At 43.3% G+C, this 27,254-nt stretch overlaps 1 protein-coding gene across 1 annotated transcript in view; it reads right to left on the bottom strand.

Annotated features, from left to right (window-relative positions):
• The window catches only part of PKHD1 (PKHD1 ciliary IPT domain containing fibrocystin/polyductin), a 443,114-nt gene extending 416,826 nt beyond the window's left edge, over positions 1 to 26,288 (bottom strand). The window contains exons 1-15 of the mRNA XM_057700365.1: positions 26,237 to 26,288; positions 24,702 to 24,779; positions 23,931 to 24,075; positions 21,502 to 21,610; positions 17,596 to 17,653; positions 14,231 to 14,309; positions 11,868 to 11,942; positions 10,775 to 10,839; positions 10,234 to 10,273; positions 9,327 to 9,397; positions 7,888 to 7,989; positions 6,993 to 7,088; positions 3,638 to 3,779; positions 1,289 to 1,403; positions 38 to 316 (exon numbers count right to left, since the gene is read on the bottom strand). Coding sequence (XP_057556348.1) covers positions 38 to 316; positions 1,289 to 1,403; positions 3,638 to 3,779; positions 6,993 to 7,088; positions 7,888 to 7,989; positions 9,327 to 9,397; positions 10,234 to 10,273; positions 10,775 to 10,839; positions 11,868 to 11,942; positions 14,231 to 14,309; positions 17,596 to 17,653; positions 21,502 to 21,610; positions 23,931 to 24,075; positions 24,702 to 24,779; positions 26,237 to 26,288 — 1,506 coding nt within the window. The remainder of the gene's footprint in view (positions 1 to 37; positions 317 to 1,288; positions 1,404 to 3,637; positions 3,780 to 6,992; positions 7,089 to 7,887; positions 7,990 to 9,326; positions 9,398 to 10,233; positions 10,274 to 10,774; positions 10,840 to 11,867; positions 11,943 to 14,230; positions 14,310 to 17,595; positions 17,654 to 21,501; positions 21,611 to 23,930; positions 24,076 to 24,701; positions 24,780 to 26,236) is intronic.
• Between the last annotated feature and the right edge of the window lie 966 nt (positions 26,289 to 27,254).

Here is a 27,254-nt window from a genome sequence, read left to right as displayed (position 1 = left end):
TGAACCTAACCCCATGGGACAGGGAAGACAGGCAGACCTGGATTTCCGGAAGTCTCTGGGCCTGGGCTCGGATCTGCTGCTTCTCCCGAAGGTACGTGCTGACCACCTCGGGATTCAGCCAGGTGTTGTGGATCTGGACACCAATCCTCACCCCGCTGCTGGGGGCTATCCCTCGATGCTCCGCTTCCAGGTAGTACCTGGCTCCTCCGAGCAGCTCCAGCTTGGGGGTCTTCTGTTGCCAGGTCTCTTCACTCCCGTTCTGCTCCCAGCAGTCAAACCAGTCAGCAGTGCCCATCCTGATGGAGGCCACTTTCACCTGCACCCCAATCCACACATCAGGACCAGCATTATGAAGTTTCTGGGCCTCTCTTTCTCCAACAGCAAGCATCTAGACAGCTACTAACAAGGGATTGGGGGGCTGGTCTGTCTTTTCCAACAAGTTAGGACTTGTGTGTGCCTCTCCAGCCATTCTTCTCTCTCTCTTTCTCAATTACATAGTATTCAGATGAGGCTGAATGAGCTGGAACAGCCAACCTGAAACCCTAGGCTTACATGATGCTGTGGGTAAAGTCATGTGATGCCCTTTGAGAAACTTAAATGACTTGACTGCAACAAAATCTATGATGTTTCTCTAGTCAACTAGCAAAGCTATCTCACGGAAGCATATTCATCACTTGAGAAGAAATACTGTGTTTCTTTGTCAATGGCACTAGTTAATTCCGGCTGTTTGTTAAAACACTTTTTCTTATCCTTCAAAGCTGATCAGAAAATTCCTGCATAAAACTACCTACATCCCTACCCAGAATGAGTGGTAAAGACACAAGTTTTGGAGTCAGACAAGTCTGGGTTTGAATTCTTAATATGCCTCTTATCATCCCAATGGCCCTGGATTGGCCATAAAATCCTTCTAAGCCCTATTGTCCTTATCTGGAAAAAGGAGATAAAGACATATAGCTCACAAGATGCAGTGAAGTTTAGAAACTAGGTGTTATAACAGCTGTAGCATAATGCCCAACTTACAGTAAGTGCTCGATAAACATGCCAGCACATTCAGCCAAACTCTTTCTCAGCAATGAAAACCATGTCAATTATATCTCAATTTAAAAAAAAATTAATAAAAAATAAACCCCTCACACACAAAAAAAAACAATACATTAAAATCTCTGGTAGCTTAATGGCATGTTACACCTATCAGTAGAACACAATGGCTTTCATTTTGATTTGGGTGTTTTTTTCAGGAGTGAAGGACTGGGGATAAGAAGAAGGAAAGCGAGAGGGAGGTGAATACCTTGGTTCTCGGGTCCTCCAACGGACTGAAATACAGGGAAGCCTGGTTGTCAGCCTGGATCCAGAAAGTGTAATTATTTGTCTCTGGGGCCACAAAGAACCCACTGAGCCGTGCTCTGGAAAGCAGAGGAACACAGAGAAAGAAGCAAGGGCAACCAAGCCCGAAATCACCAACCCAAAAATGGTGCCCCTGGACCTTGTTTGTCTCTGTGGTAACGAGGAGGAAACACTTGACTCTTGTGCCACTTGACTGGCCAGAGCCCTCTGCTCGCAGCTCTTCCTGTGGCGCCTGCCTGGCTCAGCATCTCAGCCCATCTCTTTGCATTGGCACGGCTCCCTGGGCAATCCTGTCATCTTTGGGAAATGTGGCCTCAGCATAGGGACGCCTGGAGGCTTAGCTGAGATCACTCACCTAATACAGCCTGATGCATGGTAGGAACTCAATCAGTAGTAAGTATTATTCTCATGATTAGAAATAAAGAGGACTTCCTAGGTGGCGCAGTGGTAAAGAATCCGCCTACCAATGCAGGGGATACGGGTTCGAGCCCTGCCCTGGGAAGATTCCACATGCCACAGAGCAACTAAGCCCGTGCGCCACAACTATTGAGCCTGTGCTCTAGAGCCTGTGAGCCACAACTACTGAGCCCATGTGCCGCAAGTATTGAAGCCCATGCGCCTAGGGCCCGTGCTCCACAACAAGAGAAGCCACTACAATATGGAGCCTGCGCACCACAATGAAGAGTAGCCCCCATTCGCAGCAACTAGAGAAAGCCTGTGTGCAGCAATGAAGACCCAAAGCAGCTAATAAATAAATTTAAAAAAAAAAGAAATAGAGATCACCAATCAGAGTTTCTGCCAATTTGATCTAGATACCAAGAATCTTTTCTGAAAATAGTTTTGAAAATAACTAAAAGTCCATTGTTATCATAATTTATCAATCAATAAATATTCCAATTTTTTATTTGAATTTTACAGAAACTAAGGGCAGAAAGAATGGAAAGAGTTACTGTCTGGTTTGTGGTTCCTCGAAATGGCAGTTAGAGAGGCTCCCTACAGGTCATACCAGACAGTCAAAATGTTCTTTTGTGTTTTGAGGTGGCTTGACTCTGCTTGACACCCCCACAGACACTGAATATAGCTGAAAGGTTTTCCTTTGAACATTATTGATGGTTCTCAAAAACTGTGATAAGGATGTAGTACTAGATGCCACCAAAAAACCCACAAAATATTGCCACTTTAAAACCACATATACTGGTGATTAGATATCTCACTAGAAAGGCTTGCAAGACAATAGAAACTACTCTGTTCAGATTTCCTTCCCTGCTTGGTTTCTTCAATGTCTGAAATTCCCTGAACAGAGAACAAAGCCTTCCATTTCACAACTGAATTGAAGTTTAAAATGGCCAAGGGACTTTCCTGGCAGTCCAGTGTTTAAGACTCCACACTTTCACTGCAGGGGGCACAGGTTCTATCCCTGGTTGGGGAACTAAGATCCCGCATGCCGTGCACCACAGCCAAAAAAAAAAAAAAGTTCAATAAAATGGCCAAGAAAGAAGTTACAAATTGTCTGGAATTCACACGCACGCAGGAGTCATGACGAACCTCTTTGAGAAGAGTTTCAAAAGGAGAAGAGAGCCGTCACACCTAAAGGATCCAGCCACCTATATATACACTGAGAGCACACTGTGTCTCCACAATTCTCTAACCTGCTATATTTTTAAGCCCACATTAAAATATGCAAAATTTTTGCCACATCCTTGAAGGAACTAAAAAGACAAACCTAAACTAAACAGAAAAACCATTATCATTCTGCAGTCACTGCTATAGGAAACAGTCTTCAGAGCCCTCTGGACTTTCCCCTGCTATACACCAGCCATCTGTTTGACTTTCAGCACTGGATAGTTGTTCCAACAGAACCATTGGCTGCCCAGCCTCTGCTCCCTCATTTACCCAAAGGGCACATGCTTGAGTCTTTCTTTAGCATCATCCAGATGTTAGTTTTACCTCTTAACCACGTTCTTGAAGCAAGTTTTGCCCTGCTCTCTACCAAGCTTCCTGGACCACCCTGCTCAACGTTCTCATGAATAGTCCTTCCCAAAGCAGATTTGAAACGATGCTATAGAACATATAAATTTTACCTGATGATCAAACTTTAGTGTGTACCCATAAAAAGCCTGGGGCACACGAGCGTAAACACCACCAGCTGAGAACAGTAGTCAAACTGTGTTGAATTGGTGGATGTTTTACATTTTCCCCTGCAAATCCCATTGCTTACTTATCAATCTCCTAGCCTCACCTAGGTCAGGAAAGATGCTTGTGATCTGGACTCCCCACTTTTCCTACAACATACCTGAAAGTGTGCCCTTCCTTTGACCAAAATCCAAGTGGAGAACTGGCGTTAGGGACAACCTGCCATGTGTACCCAGGGGTGGCTTCTGTCAGGTCCGAGCCCTCAGCAGCATCTCCAACTTCAAAGAGAAGCCCTCGATTGCCTGTAAGACATGTATGCCTCATAAATACCAGAGGGTGTTTCTCCCCCAAGCGGGGAAGCTGATTTACTACGGGTTACAGGGTGAAGGTGATCCAGGAACTGCCTAGAAGGTGAGTCAGTGAGACCCAGATGAAGTAGCTATGTGAGATGTTCTATAGATAATACGAACGTTCTCCAAAGTGGAAACTACTGTTTGGTGTAGGATTTAGCCTCTTAGAAAGAGAAACTTGACAAGGAGCATTAAGAGGGCATCTCAGAGGGCCAGAAGAGATGAAGGAGCTCTTTTTTTATGGGAGTGTCCAGAAACGAGAAAATGTGAAAGAGCAAACAAAGGCTCATGAAGCCAGGACTGGACTTCAGTCTCTTTTAATGTAAAATTTAGCCTGGGAATTCTATTCCCTAAAATCTCTTTGTCCCAGAAAATTGGCAATCCTTAAATTTTTCACGGGTCGTGGCCTCAGTGTGCGGACATGGACCAAATCATGTGGCAGGCTGCTATTATATAACACTCTAAATGATGCCATACTTATTCATTTGTGTTTTATACTAAACAAACTCTGAGACCAAAGGCATATGTGCAATCAGTGTTGGCTACAAATTGGGTTGAGGGTAAAAGCTCTGGAATCACACGTGGGTGAGTTCAGAGTCCAGCTCTGTCTCCTACTCTATGTGTAGATTTGAGCAAATTGCTTCATGCCTTTATTTTCTCCTGCATCAAAATGGGGCCAGTAGTAAACCGAGATACTGAAACTAAACACTAAAGGAGCTGAGTTATATGTGAATTATATCTCAGTAAAGTTGGGGGGAGAAATAAAGTCAGTTTGACAATTCTGGAAGGAAAAGACTAAGGGAGCTTAAAATATACAAACAAAGAGCCTGAAATAAATATAGTAAGTACTCAATAAAGGATGGCTAAGGTAGTTACTATTATTTTAAAATACTATTATTATTCCTTGTTAACTCCTAAGAAGGGGAAACAGATAGGAATAAGCAGAAAAACAAGAGTATATTTCAACCTTCTATTTGAGGTTTCTTAACCACAGCAATATTCACATTTGGGGCTGGATAACTCTGTCATGAGGGCTGTCCTGTGCATTGAAGGATGTTTAGCAGCACTTCCAGCCTCTACCCACTTGAGGGCAGTAGCACCACCATCCCAGTTGTAAGGACCAAACATTGTCAAGTGCCCCCTGCAGGCCATTGAGAACCACTGCCATACATGATCATTTGTCCTTCCCTTAAGGAACATAAGTCCGTGTGCCCCGCACAGTGAGGTCACACAATACCAAAATGTTGGCGTTTGGAGCAGAGGAAGGTTTATTGCAGGGCCATGCAAGGAGACAGATGGCTCATGCCTTTAAAAAAAAAAAAAAAAAAAAAAAACCAAACTCCCTGAAAGCTTTCAGCAAAGCCCTTTTATAGGAAAAGTGAGGGAGGGGCGTGGCTAGTTGTCGCAAACGACTTGGTGTCAGATCCTTTGTTCTTGGGTTCAGGTCATGGTCAAGTAAAAACGTTCCTGTAAATCTCCACCAAACACATGTTATTCTCTGTTCTGACAAGAAAGGGCAAGGTCCCAAGGCCGAATCTTCTCCCTCCCAGGTCCAGGCCTTGGCTAAGAGGAGGGCCTCCCTCAGTCGGCCGGTTACCCTGCCCAGAAGCACTCATCCAGCACCCAGTCTGGGTCCCCCCGCCAGTGCCCAGCCCGGCTGAGGAGGAAGATCTCAGCTGGCAGCTCCCTCAGGGCCAGGTCCCCAGACCCTGCCCAGCCATCACCACTGAGGGAGCCAGGCGCCCAGGACCCAGCCGGCCCTCAGGCCCCTCAGGCCACCCAAACGGGGGCCCATGGAGGCCGCCGCCGCCATTAGGTCCCAGAGGCGGGGACGGGAGAGAGGCTCACTGCTGCTTCGAGGCCTGGGCCCGGCCAGAGGGCGACCATGTCGAGGGCTCTGGAGCTCTGTGGGACACAGCCCTCAGCCTGACCCCGGGCCCCCAGCTCACCCTCGCACTAAGGGTCTCGCGCTAACGGGCGCGAACTAACGGTTTCGGGATAATGGTCTCGCGATAACGGTCGCCTGCTGACAGCGGCGCTCCCGCCCCGCCCCATCACACTTCCACAGAAGAAATTTCAAAAGCACTTCATAAAGGACATTATCAACCGACAGGAACAGCCGCCTTCAGGAAATTCCTCTACCGCTACCCCAGTAGCTAGAGCAGGAACCGCTGAGAGGAAGCAGGCTCCCTACTTCCTGACTCTGGAAACACATTCTCTCCATCACTTGCTTCATACGGTAGTTTTGTTTCCTTGGGTGGGAGCTTTCCCCGAGTAAAAACCGCAGATCAGGGACCTGGAGAATGCCAGCCAAAGCTTTGAGTGTGTTTTCACACCCAAATGGCCTTTCTTCAGAAAGGTTTCTCCCCCGATGAGATTCAGGAGGTGAGCTCCCTGCCTGTGGTTTAACCGTGAAGTCAGCCCTTGTGGGGCAGGCAGGGCTCCCCACCAGCAGCCTGTGGTTCCGGGCTGCCCAACACATCAACCATCCTTCCTCCCTAACTGTGCCCGAGCTCCTGTTCTAACGCTTCCCAGAAAAGTGCTCCTGAGGGGTACTTGCAATCCGCAGCCATGCAGTAGAAGGTTTCAACAAACACAGGAGGACGGTGGAAACTGCCCCCTTGCCCCCCTCTGTTTTGCACACTCCAGGCATAACCTAGTGGCCCCATCACAATACATCTCTACTTTTCAGAGCAGCAGACAGCTGCCCACAGGGGAGAAGAAACAACATTTAAATGCACCCCATGGCACTCCACTCTCCGCCTCACCTAAAGCTGTCATATGAGCATAGAAGACACGGTCTGATGCTCTGTCTTCTTAGATAGTGGGCGGGAGTGCAACTGACCCAGAGGACGGAGGAGGCAGCTCAGGGGTTTCCACCAGTCACTATAGCAATGTCTTGATGGCAGTTAGCCCTTCCTGGATCATGGTTTCCACTGAACCCCACTGACCACTCAGCCGCCTGGGGCTAGGAGTACAGGGTGTTGCCAAGCACCTGAGTAAAGCTAAGAGCCTCTCTGAAATGAAAGCCCCGACCCAGGACCCAGGGCTCACTGACCAGCCAATCAAACAGCTGAGACCAAATTTAACACTTTCATTTCTATTTCCCAGCCCATCGTGGTTAAAAATGTCACCAGACATCATAGACCATGGCAACTTCCTTACCTGCCTGAGGAGCAGAGAGTCTTGCATCTTTACCTGGAGCCCTGGTGGTGCACTCAATCCTCCTGGGAGACACGTGTCTAATATCACATGGAATGCCTGAGGGGAACATTTAAATTAGATACAGATGTCAATATCGATGGAGATATAGATGTGGCAGGAACAGAGGACCACACCCAAGTAGACAGGCTCCTGTTCCTCGTCAAAGGGCGGAAGTGGAGAGTAGAGAGAAAGGTGTCACCTCAATGGGAGGAGGCAAGAAAGGGAGTGTGCAGAGCAGTGGAACACAGGCCACTTAGAATAATCAGGAAGAAAATGCCGCGCCATTCACTGGAGATGAACTGAGCTGGGGAGAGGAAGTGTGACAGGAGAATGTGAGGACATTTTCCTACAAGCTTGGTGTCACCAACCAGATGAGCATCCCACCAGGCAGATCAAAAGGTTCTAGACAGGTTACACAAAAGGGTTTGCCAAGGGGGCATTCTATAAGAAACTGCATAGCAAATGCCTGCCCACTCCTGCTTGTTCATACAGACAGAGCTAAGGGGAGGGAGAGGGGTTGCCTTTTAGGAGGAGTAGACCTTTGTGAAGAGGCAGCTGTGCTTTTGCTTCTCTTCCTTCCCAAGGTGGGGACACCAGAGGGACTTGCCCATGAAGTGTGAGTGTGTCTGCAGCAGGACATCCTATTTCTGTTACATGTTGGTAAAGCTGCAGAACCACAATCCCCTCCCTTCCCCAGTATCAACCAAACACAGGTCAAAGACCTCGGAGCAGGGTCCCATGATGAGTCCGAAGAGGCAAAGATTACTTCCCCCATCTTCCCCAGGTCATAAGAGATACATAATCTTCTACAGCATTTAAATCTAGGAACTCTTTTCAACCATTTCAGCTTAGTTACCTGCAACGGTAACCTGGGCAGGATTGTCAAAGAAGTCTCCTGTAATTGTGATGTCTGTTCTTCCCCCAAGGCTCCCAGTTTCTGGAAACACAGATAGTATTTCTGCAAGAGGGGGAAACAAGTAAGCTTCCAAATATAAACCAGGATGTGACCCAGATAATAATATAATCATAGAAGCTATCCATAATGTATTTTTTACTTTAACTTTCTAAGACCAGCAACCGTTGTAATTTTTTCTAGTAATAGTAATTTCAAAATGCATATAATGAGAAAAAGACTCACATATAACAATTCGGATAAGAATGTATATTGTACAGGATCAATATTTGAAAGGAATAGGAAATACAGTCACTCACGCTATCAGCAAAAATCCCGGCATACCATCATGCTTTCTTAGGAACTCTGTTTCCTGACCTCAAGGACTTTATTTACACATCACAGAACAGTAGTAGGCTCTGCTTTTTGGAGGAATCAACTCTGGATACACCAGGCAAGGTCTCAGTTTACCCATGTGAGTCTACAGTTTGCTCCAAACAAAAGAATGAGTTAAACTGTCATATTAAACGTCACGTTAAATCCCCAAGAATTTAACTTTTTCTGATCCTTTCCCCTTCCTATGATCAAACTCTGAGAGTTCTAAGTTTCATCCCCTCAAGGGGAAAGAGTAGTCATGTCCTCTGGTAAACTGAAGGTACAAAGAAGCTAATTATGTATGGCTACCACTACAAAATAAAAGCAAGGGTCAAAATTTAGCTTTGACAGAAGTAGGCTACCTAGAGTGAATGGCAATGGCCCCATGACTTAGGAAATTTCTTGCACTTTTGGCAAAGGTAGGTTCTGCTGCCTTGAATCTGAACCAACCTCACTGACATTTTTTCAGTGGTTTTGGGACTGTATTCAACCAGAGAATCTAGCACTCATCTTTGGTAGCCAGCTTTCTACTACTGGACTGAGTTCACAATTTCATGCAAGTTTCCAGTTTTCAGCTTTCGTCTTTTTGTATGAAGATTTACTCATTAGATAGCAACACACAAACAGCATCTGTATCAGCAAGTCATAAACTGTTGAATGAATGCTCTGAGGTGAGACGTTGAAGTAGCTGCAAAGATGTGCTTTAGATTATTCAGTGCCATCTCTGTTCTGTTACTTTTTTATAACACAGAACTAGGATGACTCCCCTTTCTTTTACTCAGTCTATATTCCTAGACTTTGTAAAAAAAAAAAATCTATGATTAAGCCTCTTTTAATATAGCAACTAAAGTGAACACTCATACAAGCAACTTATTCTCATACAAAACGAAAGGGCCATCCATGACTGCATGGACAGCTTCAGGTGTTAATGGTCATAGAGAAATGGCCAGAAGGAACGGACAAAGGGTCCAAGGTCCAGGGTGGTGTGAGGGAAGGGATGAGAAATACATGGTGAGGGGAAATGGTACCTGAGTAGGTCTGGTACAGGAAAAGGTCCTGCTTAGCACTGACAAGCCATGCATCCTTGTGTACCACTGACCTTCAAAAAGACAACATTGTGTTTTGGATGAAAACTGCATCTGGGATTGCATTTTTTTTTAATCGATTGCCTGAAAGGAAGATCACTAACTTTCAGTGATCTTTAAAGCTCCATTTGCTGACTAGAGAATACCAAGGGGGGAAATTTTGTTTTCTGATCTAGAAAATTATATGGCAATAATAATACCTACTTTACAGAGTGTGACTAGCATTAAATGGAATAACGAATGTGAAAGAGCCTGGTATGGAGCTGGCCTGAGAATGATATTCAATAGATATTAGTTTCAGTCCTTCCTAAAAGAGAGAGAGAGAGACAAAGAGCACATCTCCCTACTTTGGGCTGTGTCACTATCTTCACAACGAAATTAATATCAGCTAGACAATACTCTTTTCAGGAAAACACTGACAAAGTACATGGTGTCAGAACATGAGGTAAGGCAAGCAGCAAGGCAGAATCCTAATTTATCTCTCCAAAGCTCTATGACATTGAAGACCCTTTCTGTCTTGAAGAAAGCATTTCCTGGAATGATACAAAGCATTTTATGGAACTATACTGTTTTAAATTTCCAGTATTATGAGATTATTGAAGAAGTAATCCCCCCAATTCTGTACCATCATCACATTGAAACATTTACATTGCTTCAAGATGAGTACATAGGAAACAATATATTCACCCAGGTTAAAAAAAAAAATCAAATGGGTACAGTGGGGTTTTATTACACTACTCTATTTGGGTACTTTTGAAATTTTCCATTATAAAAGGTTAAAGAAGCTATGCAAGACAAGAGAGTAGATAATGTAAGATAGAGATAGATTTGCTTCCTCCCAGATACTTACTTTCCTTTGTTAAATACTGAGAAACTAACATTCTGGGAGCCTGTAACAAGAAGAAACAGACATCAATACAGGAACCTGCAGTGAGCTGCCTGGGCAGGGTCACTGCTAGCATAGACGCAAGGGCTCCAGGGATCACCAAGTTACCACCCACAGCTTAATTTCTCTAACAGTGCCCAAAATAAACACATTCCAGACTGGCACCATCAGCAATGGTGACTTCTCCTAACAATAAAAGGATAAAAGGAGCAGCACAGAGAGGGTAAGAGCAGGCTTGGAGTTAGACCAAGTATGATAAATCCGGCTCCATTTGTTGCTAGGTTTAACTTTCTCACTTGGAAAGCAAAAACAGTCCCACCAGCCTCCAGGTATATATGTGAGGCTTACTTTATATTTAATCTGCTTCTTATAGTGTCTCTCAGGGAGTTCTCAACAAATGGTAGCTATTATTATCATCCTCAGAAGGACCAATTCTTAGGTTTTTTTCTGGACACAGAGAAAAAGATGGATAAGAATTTAAAATTCTGTTACTTCTCAAACAGACCAATGTAGTTGCCTTCCACACGGCACTGCAGAGTCCCAAGACCATGGTCTTCCTGAATAGGATAGCTAGGGAAAGAACCAAAAAAGGTAAGAAGTAAGAATTACCAGACAATTCAGTTCAGAAGCTCTGGCTCTTTAGCCAGGAAAGTAAAAAATAAAACAAAATAGAATAGAATAAAATAGGATAAAATAAAATAGGATAAGATAAAATAGAATAGAATAAAATAAAGCAAAACAAAAGTAAAATATATTAAAAAAAAAAAACTGTAACTAGAGTTATCATCAATACACACCCACAGACAAACACACAAAATTTTGCCTACTTCTGATCTCCATTGAGTCCTTTCTTTCCAAAATCTGTTTTACACAAGGACAGCAAGACCCTTATCCCCCTGAAAATATCTATTAGCAAGTGTGAACCCGAAACAGGACAATTCTAAGCCAACAAATGTAAGACACCAGGAAGAAACCACAGTATAGAATCTGGCTGTACTAAACACCAGAGCTAAGCCATAGGGTATAGAAGTTAATACACTCAGTCCAGAGGGAAGTGAAAATCCAGCAAAATGCTGGTTATTGGAACTATAAGCACATGGACACTCATTTTCTAAATTTTCCTTGTATTAAATAACTGAATATTGAAACTTTAGCTGTTTTCTCTCTGTTTTCTTAACCACAGTATAGTGGTTAAGAGGATGAAATTTGGAGGCTAGTTAGTGGGCGCAGGTTCAAATCCCAGCTCTGCCACTTGCTCTTTGTGAGACATTGGGCAAGTTCCTTAACCTCTCTATGTCTTGGTTTCCTCATCTACAAAGTGAGACTAATAACCGCCTGTACTCACAAGATTATTGGCTGCCTTAAATGTGAAAGCATTAGTGCACTAAGCACTTAGTAAGCATCAAGCATGCGTTTTCAAGAAAGTTTTCAGAATCCACTTCAAGTTGTGTTGTGACTCAATTACTGTGTCTTTTCTAGGAAGTCTGCAGATAAGGCAGTCAACAGTTATGGGTGATTTATATTAAAAATAGATGTGTGTGTGTTATGCCCATGTGAGAGAATCTAAAAGCATACCTGTTGGCAAGAAAGGCACTCACCGGCATCCTGTCTGTCTGTTTACAAGAGAGCAAGGAGTGACCCATTTGTCTCCCTGAGCTTCCAAAATCAGTGGGCTGGATACAAAATAGAAACAACAGACACAAGTCAAGAGTGAATGCTCTCAGCAAACATTCTTGGAAACACTCAGAGGAAACACTGTTATAAACATTCATCTCGGAACTTATGGGGCATTAATGCAGATGACTGCGGACTGTCCCCCAAGGAGATGCTAAGTCAGACCCTCAGCCCGAGAGCAGGGTGCATAACACTGGTCTGTGACCCATGCTTTCACACCACAGAGGGAGCAGTGCCCCTTTCCCGAAAAATCTTCACCACCTCCCCCTTGGCTATGTTGGGTCCACACAGAGCCATTGAGGAGTTTATACCCTTGTTCCCCTTGTACCCCTTGGTCTGTATCCCAGACCAAGGCTGTGATGGGACCAAGTACTAAATATGGCATATTGTCAAGGATGTACTTGGGGCTTCTAGCCTCCACAGGAAGAGTAATTTCCGTTCAAGCCAAATTGACCATTACAGTAAGTCCCCTACATACGAATGAGTTCTGTTCCTAGAGCACATTCATTAAGTCCAATTTGTTCATAAGCCCAGCAAGGTTAGCCTGGGTACTCAACTAACAATCGGCTATATAGCACTGTACTGTTATAGGTTTATAATACTTTTCACACAGGTAATACATTAAAAAAACAAACACAAAAAATAAAACATTTTTAATCTTATAGTACAGTACCTTGAAAAGTACAGTAGTACAGTACCATTGCTGGCACACAGGGGCTGGCATCGAGTGAACAGGCGAGAAGAGTTACTGACTGGAGGAGGGAGAGGAGGTGGGAGATGGTAGAACTGAAGGATCGTCAGCAGTGGGAGATGGAGGGCAAGCTGCAATTTCATTCACACCTGATGTTGATGCGTGTTTGCGTCTTTGAATGTTCACAACTTGAAGGCTCATATGTAGGGGACTTAGTGTATTTTTTTTGGCTGCACCACTAGACTTCAAGGATCTCAGTTTCCCAACCAGGGATCCAACCGGGGCCACAGCAGTGAAAGTGCCAAGTCCTGACCCCTGGACTGCCGGGGAATTCCCTGGCCATTATTTTAGATCCTGAAAGTAGTCAAATCATGTTCTTTTCAACTAGAACAGAATCGAAGGTTTGAAGCCTAACAGGAGGAACCCCCTCCCCATTCTGTCCAAGGGGTGGGGGAAGTATTAGACACAGTATGTAGCGTCTCTCAGCAGAGCATCTGGTGAGGTTGTGGTCCTGCTATCTTATAAATCCTCACTGTAATTGCTTCATATGTTGAGTAACCACAGTTCCTTAGAGCTTCCCGCAAACACCTCAACTTCAACACTTTCCATCCTGTTCTCCTCTTTCACTGGCAAGGATGATTTACTAGTACCACTTTCCACTTTAATAGTCTCCAATGAAAAATTCATGTTGGCTTCCTAATCATTCCCAGAAAGCATTAAAAACTCAATGGCTTTCACAAATACCATATGATATTACTCATATGTGGAATCTAAAAGATGACACAAATGAACTTATCTACGAAACAGAAACAGACTCACAGACATAAAGAACAGGCTTGTGGTTGCAGAGGGGAAGCAGAGGCAGGGCAAGGAAAGACTGGGAGTCTGGGATTAGCAGATGCAAACTATTATATATAGGATGGATAAACAACAAGGTCATACAGCATAGCACAGGGAAGAATATTCAGGATCCTGTGATAAACCATAATGGAAAAGAATACGAAAAAGAATATATATATACATATATATGTATTCAGATATATACACATATATATTCAGATATACATACATCTGAATCACTTTGCTGTACAGCAGAAATTAACGCAACATTGTAAATCAACTATACTTTAATAAAATAAATTTTAAAAATAACTCAATGGTGTCCAGTATCTCTTCCACATTTTTCCTCTGATCATACTAACAGAATTTCTAAATATACAAATGGATAACAAACAAGGATGTTATAGTGGTCTTTTGAGTTCACACATCATTATAAAGAATTTATTTCAGCCTGAGAAACAAGAGGGAGAAGGGGAAGAATCAGGAAAGAAAATCCACAGATGCAATTACAGTACAACTCACACTGCGCCCAGAGTGACTAGTCGTCAGTAAATAAATGGACCAACTTAATCGACCAGTCACAATTACATCAACCAAGTCTGCTGACGCCCAGCTCACCAGGGACCATAAACTCAAAGAGGAAAATAGCAATTCTGTGCCAACTGCTTACAATTTATTGCTATCGGGGAAGCTGGTCTCAGGAAGCAATCCAGCATGTCTGTAACTAGTTGAAGGCAGAAACAAGCACACACTTACCTATCAACGTACTCAGCATCAAAATCAAAGGTTTCCGACCTGCCGGTGGTAATCCAGCCATACACATCTATAAGCTTTCCTGTTTGAAAAAGATTTTTTTCAATTAACCTGCTTAGCTCACACTCTAAATATGTACGTACACTGTATTTCTTTTTTGGTTACCTCTACTCAAAATAACCAAGCTGGTCATGACTCAGAATATTAATACTTTTTTATAAACTGTAAAACGGGAAAAGATCACCAAGTATAACCCACTCGTTGATATTATATATCAAAGAAGTGAAAATAATCAATCATTGCCATCAGGGACTTGTCATGCGAGTACGGAGCACAGAAGGAACATCAGGGCTTCCTCACAGTCCCAGGAAGGGAGGGAGGCAGGGAGGGGCCCGTTTAAACACACTGCCTTGTTCTACTCTCTCGGTTGTGTGTAGACCCTCCACCCACATGGGATTTAAAAAATAATATTCTTTGGGGGTTCTCCATGCTTCACAAGACTTTCCTCTGAACACATGTGATAAGAGGAGGCTCATATCACATGATCTGGATGGAAATTCAAAGATACGAAACTTTTTCCATACCTCAGAGTACAAAAGTTAAATGTCATGGATGAATCAAACGGACAGGAGGTCAGAAAGAAGAGCATGAGCGAGCAACAGAGTTATGGCTTAAAGGGTGGGCCACTGCACATGCCATTCATCCAACAAATATGCTTGTGTTCCAAGATGAAGTGAAATGGGGATCCACAGACAGTTGGCGTCTGCCTTGCCCACTGATAAACGGATGACTTCCTTCCACTGGTGGGTCTCCTCTATGCGATGTGCATTTTTTTGAGTTCCTAAGAATGGGGGTGCAGACATCAACAACCCCCTTTCATCAAGGGGCACTCTCAGCACTGCCCCCTCCTTCTCTGCTCAGAGGACCTGGGAAAGAAATCTAGAGTAGCCCCTTCTCAGAAAGAGTTTGGGGCCCATGCCCAGTGCTACATGAGCTGACTTCCTCCAGAGTTGAAAAACACCTAAATTCAGTTATGTGGAAATGCACAAAGTGAGGTTTTAAGCAAATACACCACAGCAAAGTGACGCAAAGTTTACCACACAACCCCACAACCTGAAAGTGTGTGCCTTCCAAATAAAGACAGAATTTAACCATCAAAGCTGTAATCTTCCAGCATCACAACGTTGAGAGATAAGAGAGGTGTCAGTTAACAAGACAAAACCTCAAAAATTGAAAAGAAAAAGGCACCTATGGGATTCATGAGGTCACTGAATTCAGAAGAATTTGAGTCTCTTCACGGCTACTCCTAAGGCCACAAAAGAACATGACAAAGAAGTAACGCTTCCCTACATACTGTGCATGTGTTTTATTCATAGGAAGTGACTTTTATCTGCAGTCATTGGACGACTGGCCCTAAAACAATGGGAAACTTCCAGGAAGTGTGGCGACACTTGACCGGAGAATGGATACAAAGAGAGGAAATTTAGTGACTTAGACAAAGATCATGGAATTGGTGGAAGCCCAGAGTCTGAAGATCTCTGCTACTGTTGCCAGGTAGCAAAATAATTCTCCTTCATTTTGTTAGGGTTAAATGATCGATTTACTGGCTTTGGCAAGCGTGATTTCTAAACTGGTGGGCACAATTTTACAAATGAATAACAGGTTATAGAAATTAGGAATTCCCAGGAGTTTTTGTTTTGTTTCTAAACAAAGAAGCCCAACAGCAGCTGACAAATGGCTAAGCCACAGCATGTGCGGGCTGGGGCAGGGGGCGGTTCGGATCTGTGTCTCAGTGTAAGACTGTTAACCACCTATAGGAATTCAACTGCTCACAAAACATCTCTCCTGTCCCCACCACCTCCCCCATCTCCCTGTCTGCTACTCTGGGCAGGCTTCCCAAAGGAAATGAGAATAATCGTCTGGAAAGTGATTTCGAAGATGCAGCCATGTGGATCCTGCCTGGAGGGACCACTCCAATCAGCCCAGCCACCAATCGTTCACCCCAAAGGTGGAGGAGACAGTGTGCAGAACTCAAGCTGGGTGGGAGAAAAGGGCTTGACAGATCTGGGGGCCAGCTGACGCCCCATGTCACCCCTCTCACAGCGGGCTGCCTTCCCATCCCTCACCCTAACAAGGCTGCTGCCATCCAAACAGGGGCTTTCTAACACCAGAGAAGGGGGCACAAAATGACAGCATGCGACTTTCACAGACCACATCTCTTTTTTAATAAAACATCACATCTTGATTAATCAGATGAATGGAAAGGAACAGATCTGTGAATCACAAGCATGAATAAAATAATATCGAATTCATATTCTTTAAATATACACATACATCCTCTGTGTCTACACACACACACACTAAAAATACAGACACTTTCAGTGACTCAGATATTCATTTTGACATCCTTGAACCATTCGAAACAACTAGATCAGTTTATGCATTGAGATGCAACCACATGTAAAAATTGAGCAACCTGGATTCCCATACTTATACCATTTGGAAACCCTGAATAAATGAAAAACCTGAAAATAGATGTAGGAATTTGTCAAGAATCAGACAGCAAATTATACGTAATCCTAGCTCTGTTTACTACTTAGTTTTAAGGCAGGCTTGGCAGGTCCTGAATCTATGTCTTAGTTGCAACACCTTCTTTTACATCCACCCCTCAGGGTTCTCTCTCTTCTCTTCTATCCTCCTGGTCTCTGCGTATCAGTGTGCTAACTCATCAACAAACCCCAGGATAAGGACCAGGGTTAATGACCTTCTAAGTGGTACCCAACTCTGCTCAACATAGAATAAAATGTAAGGTACATGGGCCCAATCCGGATTCTGACTGTCTGTGTTCAAATCTCAGCTGTACCATTCATTATGACTTTAGGCAAATTACTTAACCTTTTGGTACCCCATTTCCTCATCTCCAAAATGGAAATAATAGTAGTTCCTATATCATCAGGTGTTGTGAGTATCTAATGAGATAACGTAAACCAAAAGCTTAGAACAGAACCTGGCTCCCAGGAAGGGTCGACAAAGGTTTGTTAATAAGTGGATGATTATAACATTAGGAGTGATGATGACGTCTATTTTCTCCATTCTCCAGGAACACCTGGTTTGAATTTGCTGCCCTCTCTTTCTTTTCATCTTAGGATTCCTTTGGTTATCAGTGAAGTAATAGAGCAAAAGTGCCCAGAGGTGAAACCAAACCAGATTAAAAATAAACCAGAAGTTGACACTTATTTTCAAAACAACATCAGAGAAGCGGTTAAAATTTCCTATTTATAGAAACCATCCACCTGGGTAGAAGAATTTGCAATAAGCTTTGGCAAATGGATTCATATTTATTCCTCTCTTAATCGGAGATTTCTTACCTGGAACTCCACTGGGTGGATTAACTTGGTAAACAATGGGTGTCTGTGCCCTGGAAAACTGTTTAGAAAATGTTATCACAGTGAGCGTTTCATTAGAACATCACAGCCACATACACAAGAAGCCTAAGTCATTCCTCATAGAGCATTCTCTAGCAACAAATAGTTACATTTCCTCAAATCACCTTATATCTACTTCCTTTCATCTTCGCAATATTTCTGTGAAGCAGAGATGACAGATATTATTACAGTTTTTCCATAGATCAAGGTCATAAGTCTCTCCTGCACCATATCACCCACACCTGGCAAGTCTGTTTCTACTTGCCCACCTGGTACACAGGAACATGTTTTACCAAAGGAAAGGTAGGCAGGCTATGCTTTAAAACACCAATCTTTTAATTCCATATTGCAACTTAATATCTTGGGGTTTTGAAGGGTTTTTTTTTTAATTTTTCTAGACAATAATTTGCTTATTTAAATTGAAAAGATTGCAACTTAAATTATTATCAGCCAGCACCTTGGTAGGGCTTAACAAGCTACGAAAAATTGGAAGTTGGAGAGACAGGTAAGGGAGGTTTGTTTGGGAAAATAGAAGGTGCTTGTTGGGAGGAAAATGATTCAAATGAGGCCAGGAATGCGAAGCAACATTACTCTCCAAGGAGGAAACCAGCATTGACAGGAGGGCAGGAGCCTGGGGAAGCCTGGTCCTGGCACTCAAGGCACCCTGTGATGCCCTCACCCCCTGAAGCACATCATCTGCTAACTGTAAGCTCCAGAGAGGCAGGGACAATGCTTGGCTGAGTCGTTGGTTGTATCCCTGGGCACAGCCTGGTATGTAGAAGACATTCACATTTTTATGAATGAATGGAGTGGCCCCATCTGCGATGAAAGATACACTGCCCAGGAGCAGAGGAGAGAAGGAGACAATTGCAGGAATTCCATCTCACCTACAGGCCTCTGGGTTAGCCCAGGTTAGAGTATTTCCCAGTCAGGGCCAGCATGAAGAAACAGAGAATCATAAGGATGGACTGACCTCGCCAAGGTTTCACCCATGTGCTAATGACTCACCCAGGAAGAGACCTTATCTCCCCTTCCTGCTACCTCACCCCCATCCACCTCTAGATGCCTAGACCACCTTCACTCCCCAAACCTACTGTACCTCCCATTTGCAAAACGAAGACAGCAAACTGTTTTGCTTGGCCTGCTTCTAGCACCCCCAGGAGTCCACCTTCCCAGGAGAAGATCACTAAAGAATAACTCCGATGTTAATCAACAGCCCTCATCAGACATGGAGAATCAACAGGCATGTTAACAAAGCTTATGGCAGCTCGGCAAGTACAGGTTTTATGTATTGATTCACATGGCTGTACAAGTCTGTCATCAAGACTAGTTCCCTCCCTTCCTTACGAGCAGGGTTAGAAAGGAGTTCATAGAAAATATGTGCAGTCAGGGGTCAAAATAAGAATGCTGCGACCTCACAGGTTGGGAGCTGGCTCTGATCTCACCAAAGGATAAAGATTAGTGCAATTCCACACACACCTGCCAAACGTACACTCCTCGCTCCCCCCACCCCCCAGCCTCCTCCTGCATCCAGACCTTCATCTCCCACTGGAACGTCCCTCATACCATTGCATTCTCACTGGAACTTCATCATAGGAGCTTCATGATGCAGAGCAGTGGTTACTGCCCCATCTTCCAGATGTTAGAAACTGAGGCAGGGACTTCCCTGGTGGCGCAGTGGTTAAGAATCTGCCTGCCAATGCTGGGGACACGGGTTCGAGCCCTGGTCCGGGAAGATCCCACATGCCGCAGAGCAACTAAGCCCGTGTGCCACAACTACTAAGCCTGTGCTCTAGAGCCCGTGCTCCACAAGAGAAGCCACCTCAATGAGAAGCCACGCACTGCCACAAACAGTAGCCCCCTGCTCGCCACAACTAGAGAAAGCCCGCACGCGGAAACGAAGACCCGATGCAGCCAATAAATAAATAAATTTATTTAAAAAAAGAAAGAAAGAAAGAAACCGAGGCAGACGGAACAACTGAGTCCAAACCACACAAGGGAACACACCTCTCGATTTCCAACTTAAAATACCTGGTCTACCCCTCAGGTGTCTGCCTTCCACCAGAAGTGCAGGGGAAATAAAGCCACTTCTCCATCACTTCCTCCCAGTTCCTTAGAAAGTGGTGGGGCAGGCTCAGAGGGAAACCTCAAAAAGGGCTTCACTTGTGAATCTCTCTGAGCTGACACAACATAAAATGGCACTTTTCTAAGAGAAACTGGCCTCTGGTCACCCACCAAGCTAGAGACATGACAAAGTGAAAAATTAATGAGCTTCCAAATCCAGCTTCCTGCGTGCTGATCCCTGAACCCGAGTGGGGTCGGCAGCAGCAAGGTGGGGGGGCCAGAAAGCAGAGGATGCGAGTGATAACGCCGCCGCCACCTGCTGCTGGATAAACCTTCTGTGAGTTGCTCACACTTGTCAGTGCCTGCAGCAGGCTCTTTGGAGTGGACTGGCGAGGTGGAATTAATTTTTAATACACATGGCTCCCCCAGCCCTAGTCCCCAAACAAAGAGAGACACCGGGTTTCCTTCAGCTCAGAATGCCTCTCATTAACTGCATCCCCTGGTGATTTTTCATCAGCTCACCAAGCTAGTAGAACCACTGACGGACTTGCTTTCTTTAATGCGCAGTTTTAGGAAGTGTTTCTCTTCTTTCCCCTCTCTCTCCTTCCCGATCTTTTAATAAGTAGGAAAACTATTATCTGGGGTGAAAGGATATCAAAACCAAAAACAGCGCGGTGATTAAGGACCATGCTCGGCCATCTCTCTTCTGTTTTACTCACTGAGACGGTGTAGAGGTGCCGGTGCATGTCCTAATAAAAAAGAATGATGTTTTTTTTCTTTCTGCTGCATATGTGCAGAAGCAAAATTCTGGAAAACAAGATTCTCTTGGAGTGAGAAACAAGGTGCAAATTCCAAATTCTAAAGATGAATTGCCTATATAAAATGTGGGTCGCGTGAGAGGTGAATTCAGAAGGTGAAGTCTTGTAAAGGAGCATTAATTAACAACTAAATTGTGTTCTTAGGAATTGTTCTTAAACAGAGGCCCCCTATAAATACAACCATGGCAAGGGGCCCTGCCAAACCGCTGGCTTTGATGGAAAATCTAGAACCTACACTTTCAGAGATCATTTCAGTGTAAAACCAGTCAAAACGGATAGTAGACTGAACAACATAAAAATTAAGCCCCAACATAAATTAATGCATCTGGAAGGTCTAAAATAAGCCAGGCACTGGCTCATAAACTCTCTCTCTCTCTCTTTACTTGCTTTCTGTTCTCTCTGAGCTTGAAGGAGAATTCCAACAGCAAATGCCCTTTAGGTCTAGGGTTGGAAGGAGAAGCAGAAATCAACCATGAAGCAGAGAGGAAGGTGGAACTCGTGTCCCTGAGTCCCTTCACCATGCTGACACTGCAGATGCTCTCAGCTGTAAAATGAAACACTGATGCACAATGGTAATCTTCTGTGGCTCCTCTATGGGCTTCTGTTTAAGCGAGGATTGAAATGCAGGTTCAAATCCTGGATCTGCGATTTACGAACTGGATGACATGGGGAAATTATTTTATCCCCCGGATCCCCAGGTTGCTCCTCTGTAAAAGTAGGGTAATAAAAAGCTGCCCCATAAAATTGTTGTGAGCATTAAATTAAAGCCTTTAGCGAGAGCCTGACATACACGTGCTCAATACTTACCGTTCTTAGGATAGTCTCAGAAACCCTGTAACTATCATCACCTGTCCTCTCATCCTGGCAAAGCAGACAGACTCCTTAGCTGACTTATAACTTGCTTGTTGATAGCACAAGCACACCCTCAGACCAGGCAAACACACATTCCTCCGTCCTTAGAACCCACCTTGAAAGTGCAGCTGTCTCGTAATCCTGAACTTGAGCTGTGTACCACCTGTCCCCCAGCCTGCACTTCCAGGTAGTATAGACCCTCATGTGCTTTGGACAGCAGAGATCTGAGAGTAGAAAGTAGAAATCAATGTGAATCAAAAACCATGAATTGCCAAAGCTGGCAGCCCTACTCGACCACTTCAAATCCCTTCCTAACCCAGAATTCTTGTATTTCACTTTTCACCTCCTCTACCCACTCATCTACTAGACTTTAAAGTTTGGATACTTCAGCAAAAAAAAGTTATGAATTTTTCATTGAAAGTGCCTAAAATTTTTAAAAATTCTGTCCTGTTTCTTAGAACCATAGGTTTACAGGACATTGAGAGTTGGAGGGACATTGATAGATAATCTATTCCAATTTCCATTAAAAAACTTACGAGTTCCATATAGATTAAAAGACCTGGTTATGTGAAGACCACAAGTTAAGGGCAAAGTAGGACCCAAATCCTAGGCTCTTTCGGATAAAAGGTATTGATTTTATATGTTGCCAAACATTCTTGACTTAATAATTATCCCAGCAGCCCATAAACACTTCACATATCCATCAAGAGTCCTAGACCTTTTCTCCTCTTTTCATGAAGGTCACAGTGATTTCTTTGCCTCTTCGAGGCTGCCATTCAATCTGATTTTTGTGAGAGGGAGAATATGGTGAACAAGGAGTTCGATTTTAGATGTACCTCGCCTCCAAAACTTCTCCTAAAATCTTTAGCATGACCTTAAATCTTTAAATCTTCACTGTCTGATATTTTTTAGCCACTAGCCATATGTGGTTATTGAGCACTTGAAACGTGGCCAGTCCCAATTAAGATATGCTATTAGTATAAAATACACACTGGATTTTGAAGACTTTGTATGCAAAGATGGGTATAAAGCATCTTAGTAATAATGTATATTAAATGTGAAATGGCAATATTTTGGATACATTGAGTTAAATAAAATGTATTATTAGAATTAACTTCATCTCTTTCTTTTGACTTTTTACTGTGACTACTAGAAAATTTTAAGTTATATTTGTGGTTCACATTGTATTTTGGTTGGGCAGTGCTGATTTCGATGCCACAATGCCTGTTTTTGCAAATGCAGACATGTCTTTTCATGATAATGAGTATGACAGTATTTCATTGATGATAAAATGAGCATTTTCCCACATTTGAGTGCTAATTTAATTTGATATTCATCTTCCAATCAACAAGTACATTTAAGAGGGTGGTATTTCTTTTTTTCTAAAATGATGATATAAAGTCAATGGTGCATCTTGGCATTAGTATTTGGGGATTGAAGACATAGAACACACAAATCGTTAGAGCTTTGTCTTATTTCATAGCAAGTTCTTGCAGGAACTCTATGCCCCAATATACCATAAAACCTATGAAGATCATCCCTACCAATAGCAGTGCTATAAGGAACTTTAGTTCAACAGACATCTATTGAGCATCTTCTACTAGCAAGATACTGTGCTCAGCATCATAAGGAACACAAGTGAATCACATCCTCTGTCCCCAAAGCGCTTAATTCTGTGAGAATGAACCTGAAAAGTGGGCAACTGACATAGTGTCATGAGAAACATAGGGCTGAGGATCAGGGCCACTAAGGCTGTGCATCTTATGCCTTTGTGTAAATTACAAAAAGGTCCTCCCTTCAGGAAGATGGATTGCACAAAAAAGTGTGTATTCACACACACAAACGTACATGTCCCATGGATGAATTACTAAAATGTGCTCCTTGCTCAAAGCCTGGATTTCAGTTCCTACTTGTCCCCCTTTCAAAGAAGGGAGAGATGACACTCAGTTGGCTGTTCAGGGAAGAGGTGGCATTTGCAGTACAGTTGAGTCAATAGGCAGAGATGGAAGAGGGAGAGCTTTCTTGAAAGAGGGAGCAGAAAACAAAAGGAAATGACAATGTCTTTTTCTCTTAACCAATGACCCACTTTCAGGCAGCACCTCTAAGATGTTAAAGAAAGAATGGACTCCTGTAAGTTTTGGAGGCCAAAAACACTTAAGTGGGACAATAGATAATCTGGAATCCTATAAAAAATCATACCAAACTCAGCAAACTGACAGCTGAGGTGAATTTCCTTTCTAACTGGTTTTTAGTTCGTGTACAATCATTACAATTATGCCTATTCCAAAAGTGAATAACAATAGAGACCTTCACCAAAAAAACAAACAAACAAAAAAGAAACATAATCCAGCCCCTCCTTATAAATGCCTCAAAATTCTCAAAAATCTTCCCCATATTCTCATCCTCCCTTAAGCCCTAAAGCCCTGATAGGGAGCTATTGTAATTGCAATCACAGCAAAAGTTGCTCCAATTTGCCCCCGAAAGCTATTGACATGAGCAAAACACTCATCCTGTCTGGTCTTCTTGTTCCCTGGGTGGGTGTACCTGGTCCTACACATCACTGCCGGCAGATCCAGGAGGACAGGAGAGATGTCACAGGGGATGCTGGGTAGCGTGGGCACAACCACATTCACCAGGTGGATCTCCAGCTGAGAGCCGTTGGTGGGATAAAGGAGGCCTGGCTCCAAACCTAAACATAAGGGAGAGGGGAGTCTCAGAGCTGTAATCCACACAGGGCAACACAAAAACATGCCACACAGGGGCAACGGGAGGCACTGAGTTTACCTAAAAATTAAAGTAATATTCCTCATTTCCAAAGGCATTTATGAGTGCTGTATACATGAGTATTCTTATTTATGACTTTTTTTCTTTTTAATTCTCTCTTCAGGTCCATCCATCTAAATCCAGAAAAGAATTTTCCAACCCTCAAAGTTACCCTTTCCCGTGGTGTAGATGGATACACTGAGCCCTGGCTCAGAAGCTCCCACGTGTAGGATTATCAGAAGGAAGATAAGATAACCAAGGTTCTGGGGGTCACATTGCCAAGTTCTATGCCATATGCGTATCATCTCATTAAGGTCCCTGGAGTCCCACCCCACAGCTCAGGATAAAGAAATGGACACAGACACAAAATGATGTGATGTGACATTTGCAAGTGGACATCTGGAAACACAGAAGTTGGTCAGTTGGCCCATCTCCCTTCCAGACCTCTTTTACATCTGTCCTTAGACAAGGAAGAAAACCAAAGACTCATACTCTTTAGGATTCTTTAGATCAATAAACAAGAAACTTGCTTTCGGTAAGATCCAAACCTACCATCAAAAATGACGGTGATCCACGTTCCCCCTGCAAGGCTGCCTTCTCCAGGTTCAATGTGGACACGCGGGCAAGTCACTGTAAGCGAATAGGAAAAAACTGGCTTCAGTGTGCAAATTCCTTTGAGCATTCCTCAGAATCACCACAAAGGCTTGGCACAGCACAGATCGTTGGCCCCACCTCCAGAGTTTCCGATTCAGTAGATCTGTGGTGAAGCCCCAAAATTTACATTTCTGATCAGGTGCCACTGGTGCTGTTAGTCTGGGGGCCATACCTTCGAAACTCTCATTTTAAGGAAAGTTTGACTGATCTTCTCATCTTAGACATCCAAAAGCCCTGTGTTCATCAGGACAACCCTGAATTTCCACTTCTTTTGGAAAAAGGCTCCAGGATACATTTGATTCCTAATTGAATCCATAACATGTCTTCTCTTCCCCACTCTTTAATCAGGTGGTCATATTTAATTGTCACCACTTATTTCTTGTATTTCCACTTCCCAGAGAAGAGGAGAAACTTCTGAAGTTATCCCTATTTCAGTCCTCCTGCTCAGAACACTATCCTCTAGTTTCTCCCTTTTGAATACATGCTCAGAATGACTCCCCAAATAGGTATAGAATTCTCTAGATTTTTGCCTTGCCTGCTCAGAGAAGGGCTGAAGCATGAATCACTGCTGGAATTCTAAAAAACACTATAGACTTCACATGCTGGGCTAGATTGTGTTCTCCCATAGAGATCATGGGCTGAACATGACCTTATCAATGCCTCATCTTTGAAGATGCTCTGGACATGCCTTGGCCAAGATGAAGCCAATTCAAAGACACTAGCGAAAATCAATCAGCCCCTCAGCGAGTTCTACAGAACACTTTTCAGCTTTTATATCAGAAAATTAGTGTGGCCTCATCCAGGCCACACTAATTCTGGCTAGCCCAGGGCTTTCATGTACATCTATTCAGGTGGCCCACTGCACAACCAAGAGTGGTGACGAATCTTCACGTCAACACATCAGTCATTCATGGCAGCCCTGGCCAGACCAGCGCATGCTCACCCCTCAAAAGTGTATTAGATACTTCTACCTAAAGAAGACCAAAAACAAATGTCATAAAATGTACAGAGGTCAACCAAATTCACTGAGAAAACTAGACTTTTTTGAGAAAAGAAAAATTTAATACAAGTGGTCATTAATCGCTAAGACAATGTAAGCTACTCCCTTAGGGAAGATAAACTAATAAAATCTAAAAATAATTGCATCATTTGGCTCAAAAAGAAATTATAAAAGGAAGGTTATAAGTTACTATTAAAAGCTCTAGACCGTAACAGCAACTTCCACTGGCTGTTAAAAATTAAAGTATATATTTATAACTATTTAATATACAACCTCAACTACTAAACAGAAAAAAATTAAGCAGAGAAAATTTAAACCGAAAGCAGACACTTTAACACTTCCTCTCCAAATAATATTTAAGTATCAATAAACTAGTTGTCAAGGTAACCTGTTGCGTTCTATCCAAAACCCCTTCAAAACACATCCAACTCACCTGCTAAAAGCAGTATTTCGATACTTGTCAGAGAGACCAGCCAGCCAGCCATCTCGTCCACTTGTATCAATCCTTTCAAAATTGTTCGGACATTAAACACATTTTCAATTTTGATTGGAGCAGCATAGCTTTATAAAAACAAAATGAAAAATTCTATCACTTTTGCTTACATACAAATGCTTTGCTGTGTTAGAACTTCAGAAATTAAGGAAATTATACCAGTATGACCCTAGAGCCCTCATAGGGACCCACCATCTTCCCAAGCTTGGAAGAAAAGGATAATCCAAGAATCTTACATAAAATCATCACTATTCGACCCCTTCCCCTCATCCCACTCACTTATCTTATGCAGGTTTAAGCAGAGTAAGTAATAATAACCTCCTTCATTAATTCATTATTAAACAAACAAACTAAAAATAAATGAATTGCAGATTCAAAATACTAGTTAATGGTGATTACGGGAGAGGGGGTGGGGTTGTTTTGGTCTGTTTTGTTTTCTGGAAGTCTCAGTCCTCCAAAAACCAATCAACACAAAAAGAGTAGAGCTTAACAAAGCAAATGTTAAACATGGTAATAGGTTGAAGAAAATGATGCTAATGGGAATTGTGGGGAAATTATCTTATCCTCACAGCAGAGGAAACAGGGAGGAAAGAAACAGAAAGGAAAAACTGGACCCTCCAAACTGGACCCTATAACCCCAGGTCCCTCTACCTCAGTCCATGATGCCTTCTTTGTGCCCCTCTGCTTAAAGCTTTCGATTCAAAGCAAAACCTCTATCACTTCAAAAATGATAAGAAGACTTGGTAGGATTTTTATCAAGATAAACTGAGGAGATACATACACAGGGCCTGGCACAAAGGAGACACCCACGAATGCTAGTTTCCCTTTCTCCACTCTCTGCTTCCAAAGGAAAGCCCTCTCTCTGACTTAGCAGTCCCACCACGATCTGCCCCCTCAACTTTCCAACTCCCCCTCACGTTGCTCTCCTAGGTAACCCCTGCACTGCGGCAAAGCTGTC

This window comes from Hippopotamus amphibius, chromosome 11 (genome assembly GCF_030028045.1).
Source record: "Hippopotamus amphibius kiboko isolate mHipAmp2 chromosome 11, mHipAmp2.hap2, whole genome shotgun sequence".
Taxonomy (NCBI): domain Eukaryota; kingdom Metazoa; phylum Chordata; class Mammalia; order Artiodactyla; family Hippopotamidae; genus Hippopotamus; species Hippopotamus amphibius.
This window is presented reverse-complemented; position numbering and strand designations above follow the sequence as displayed.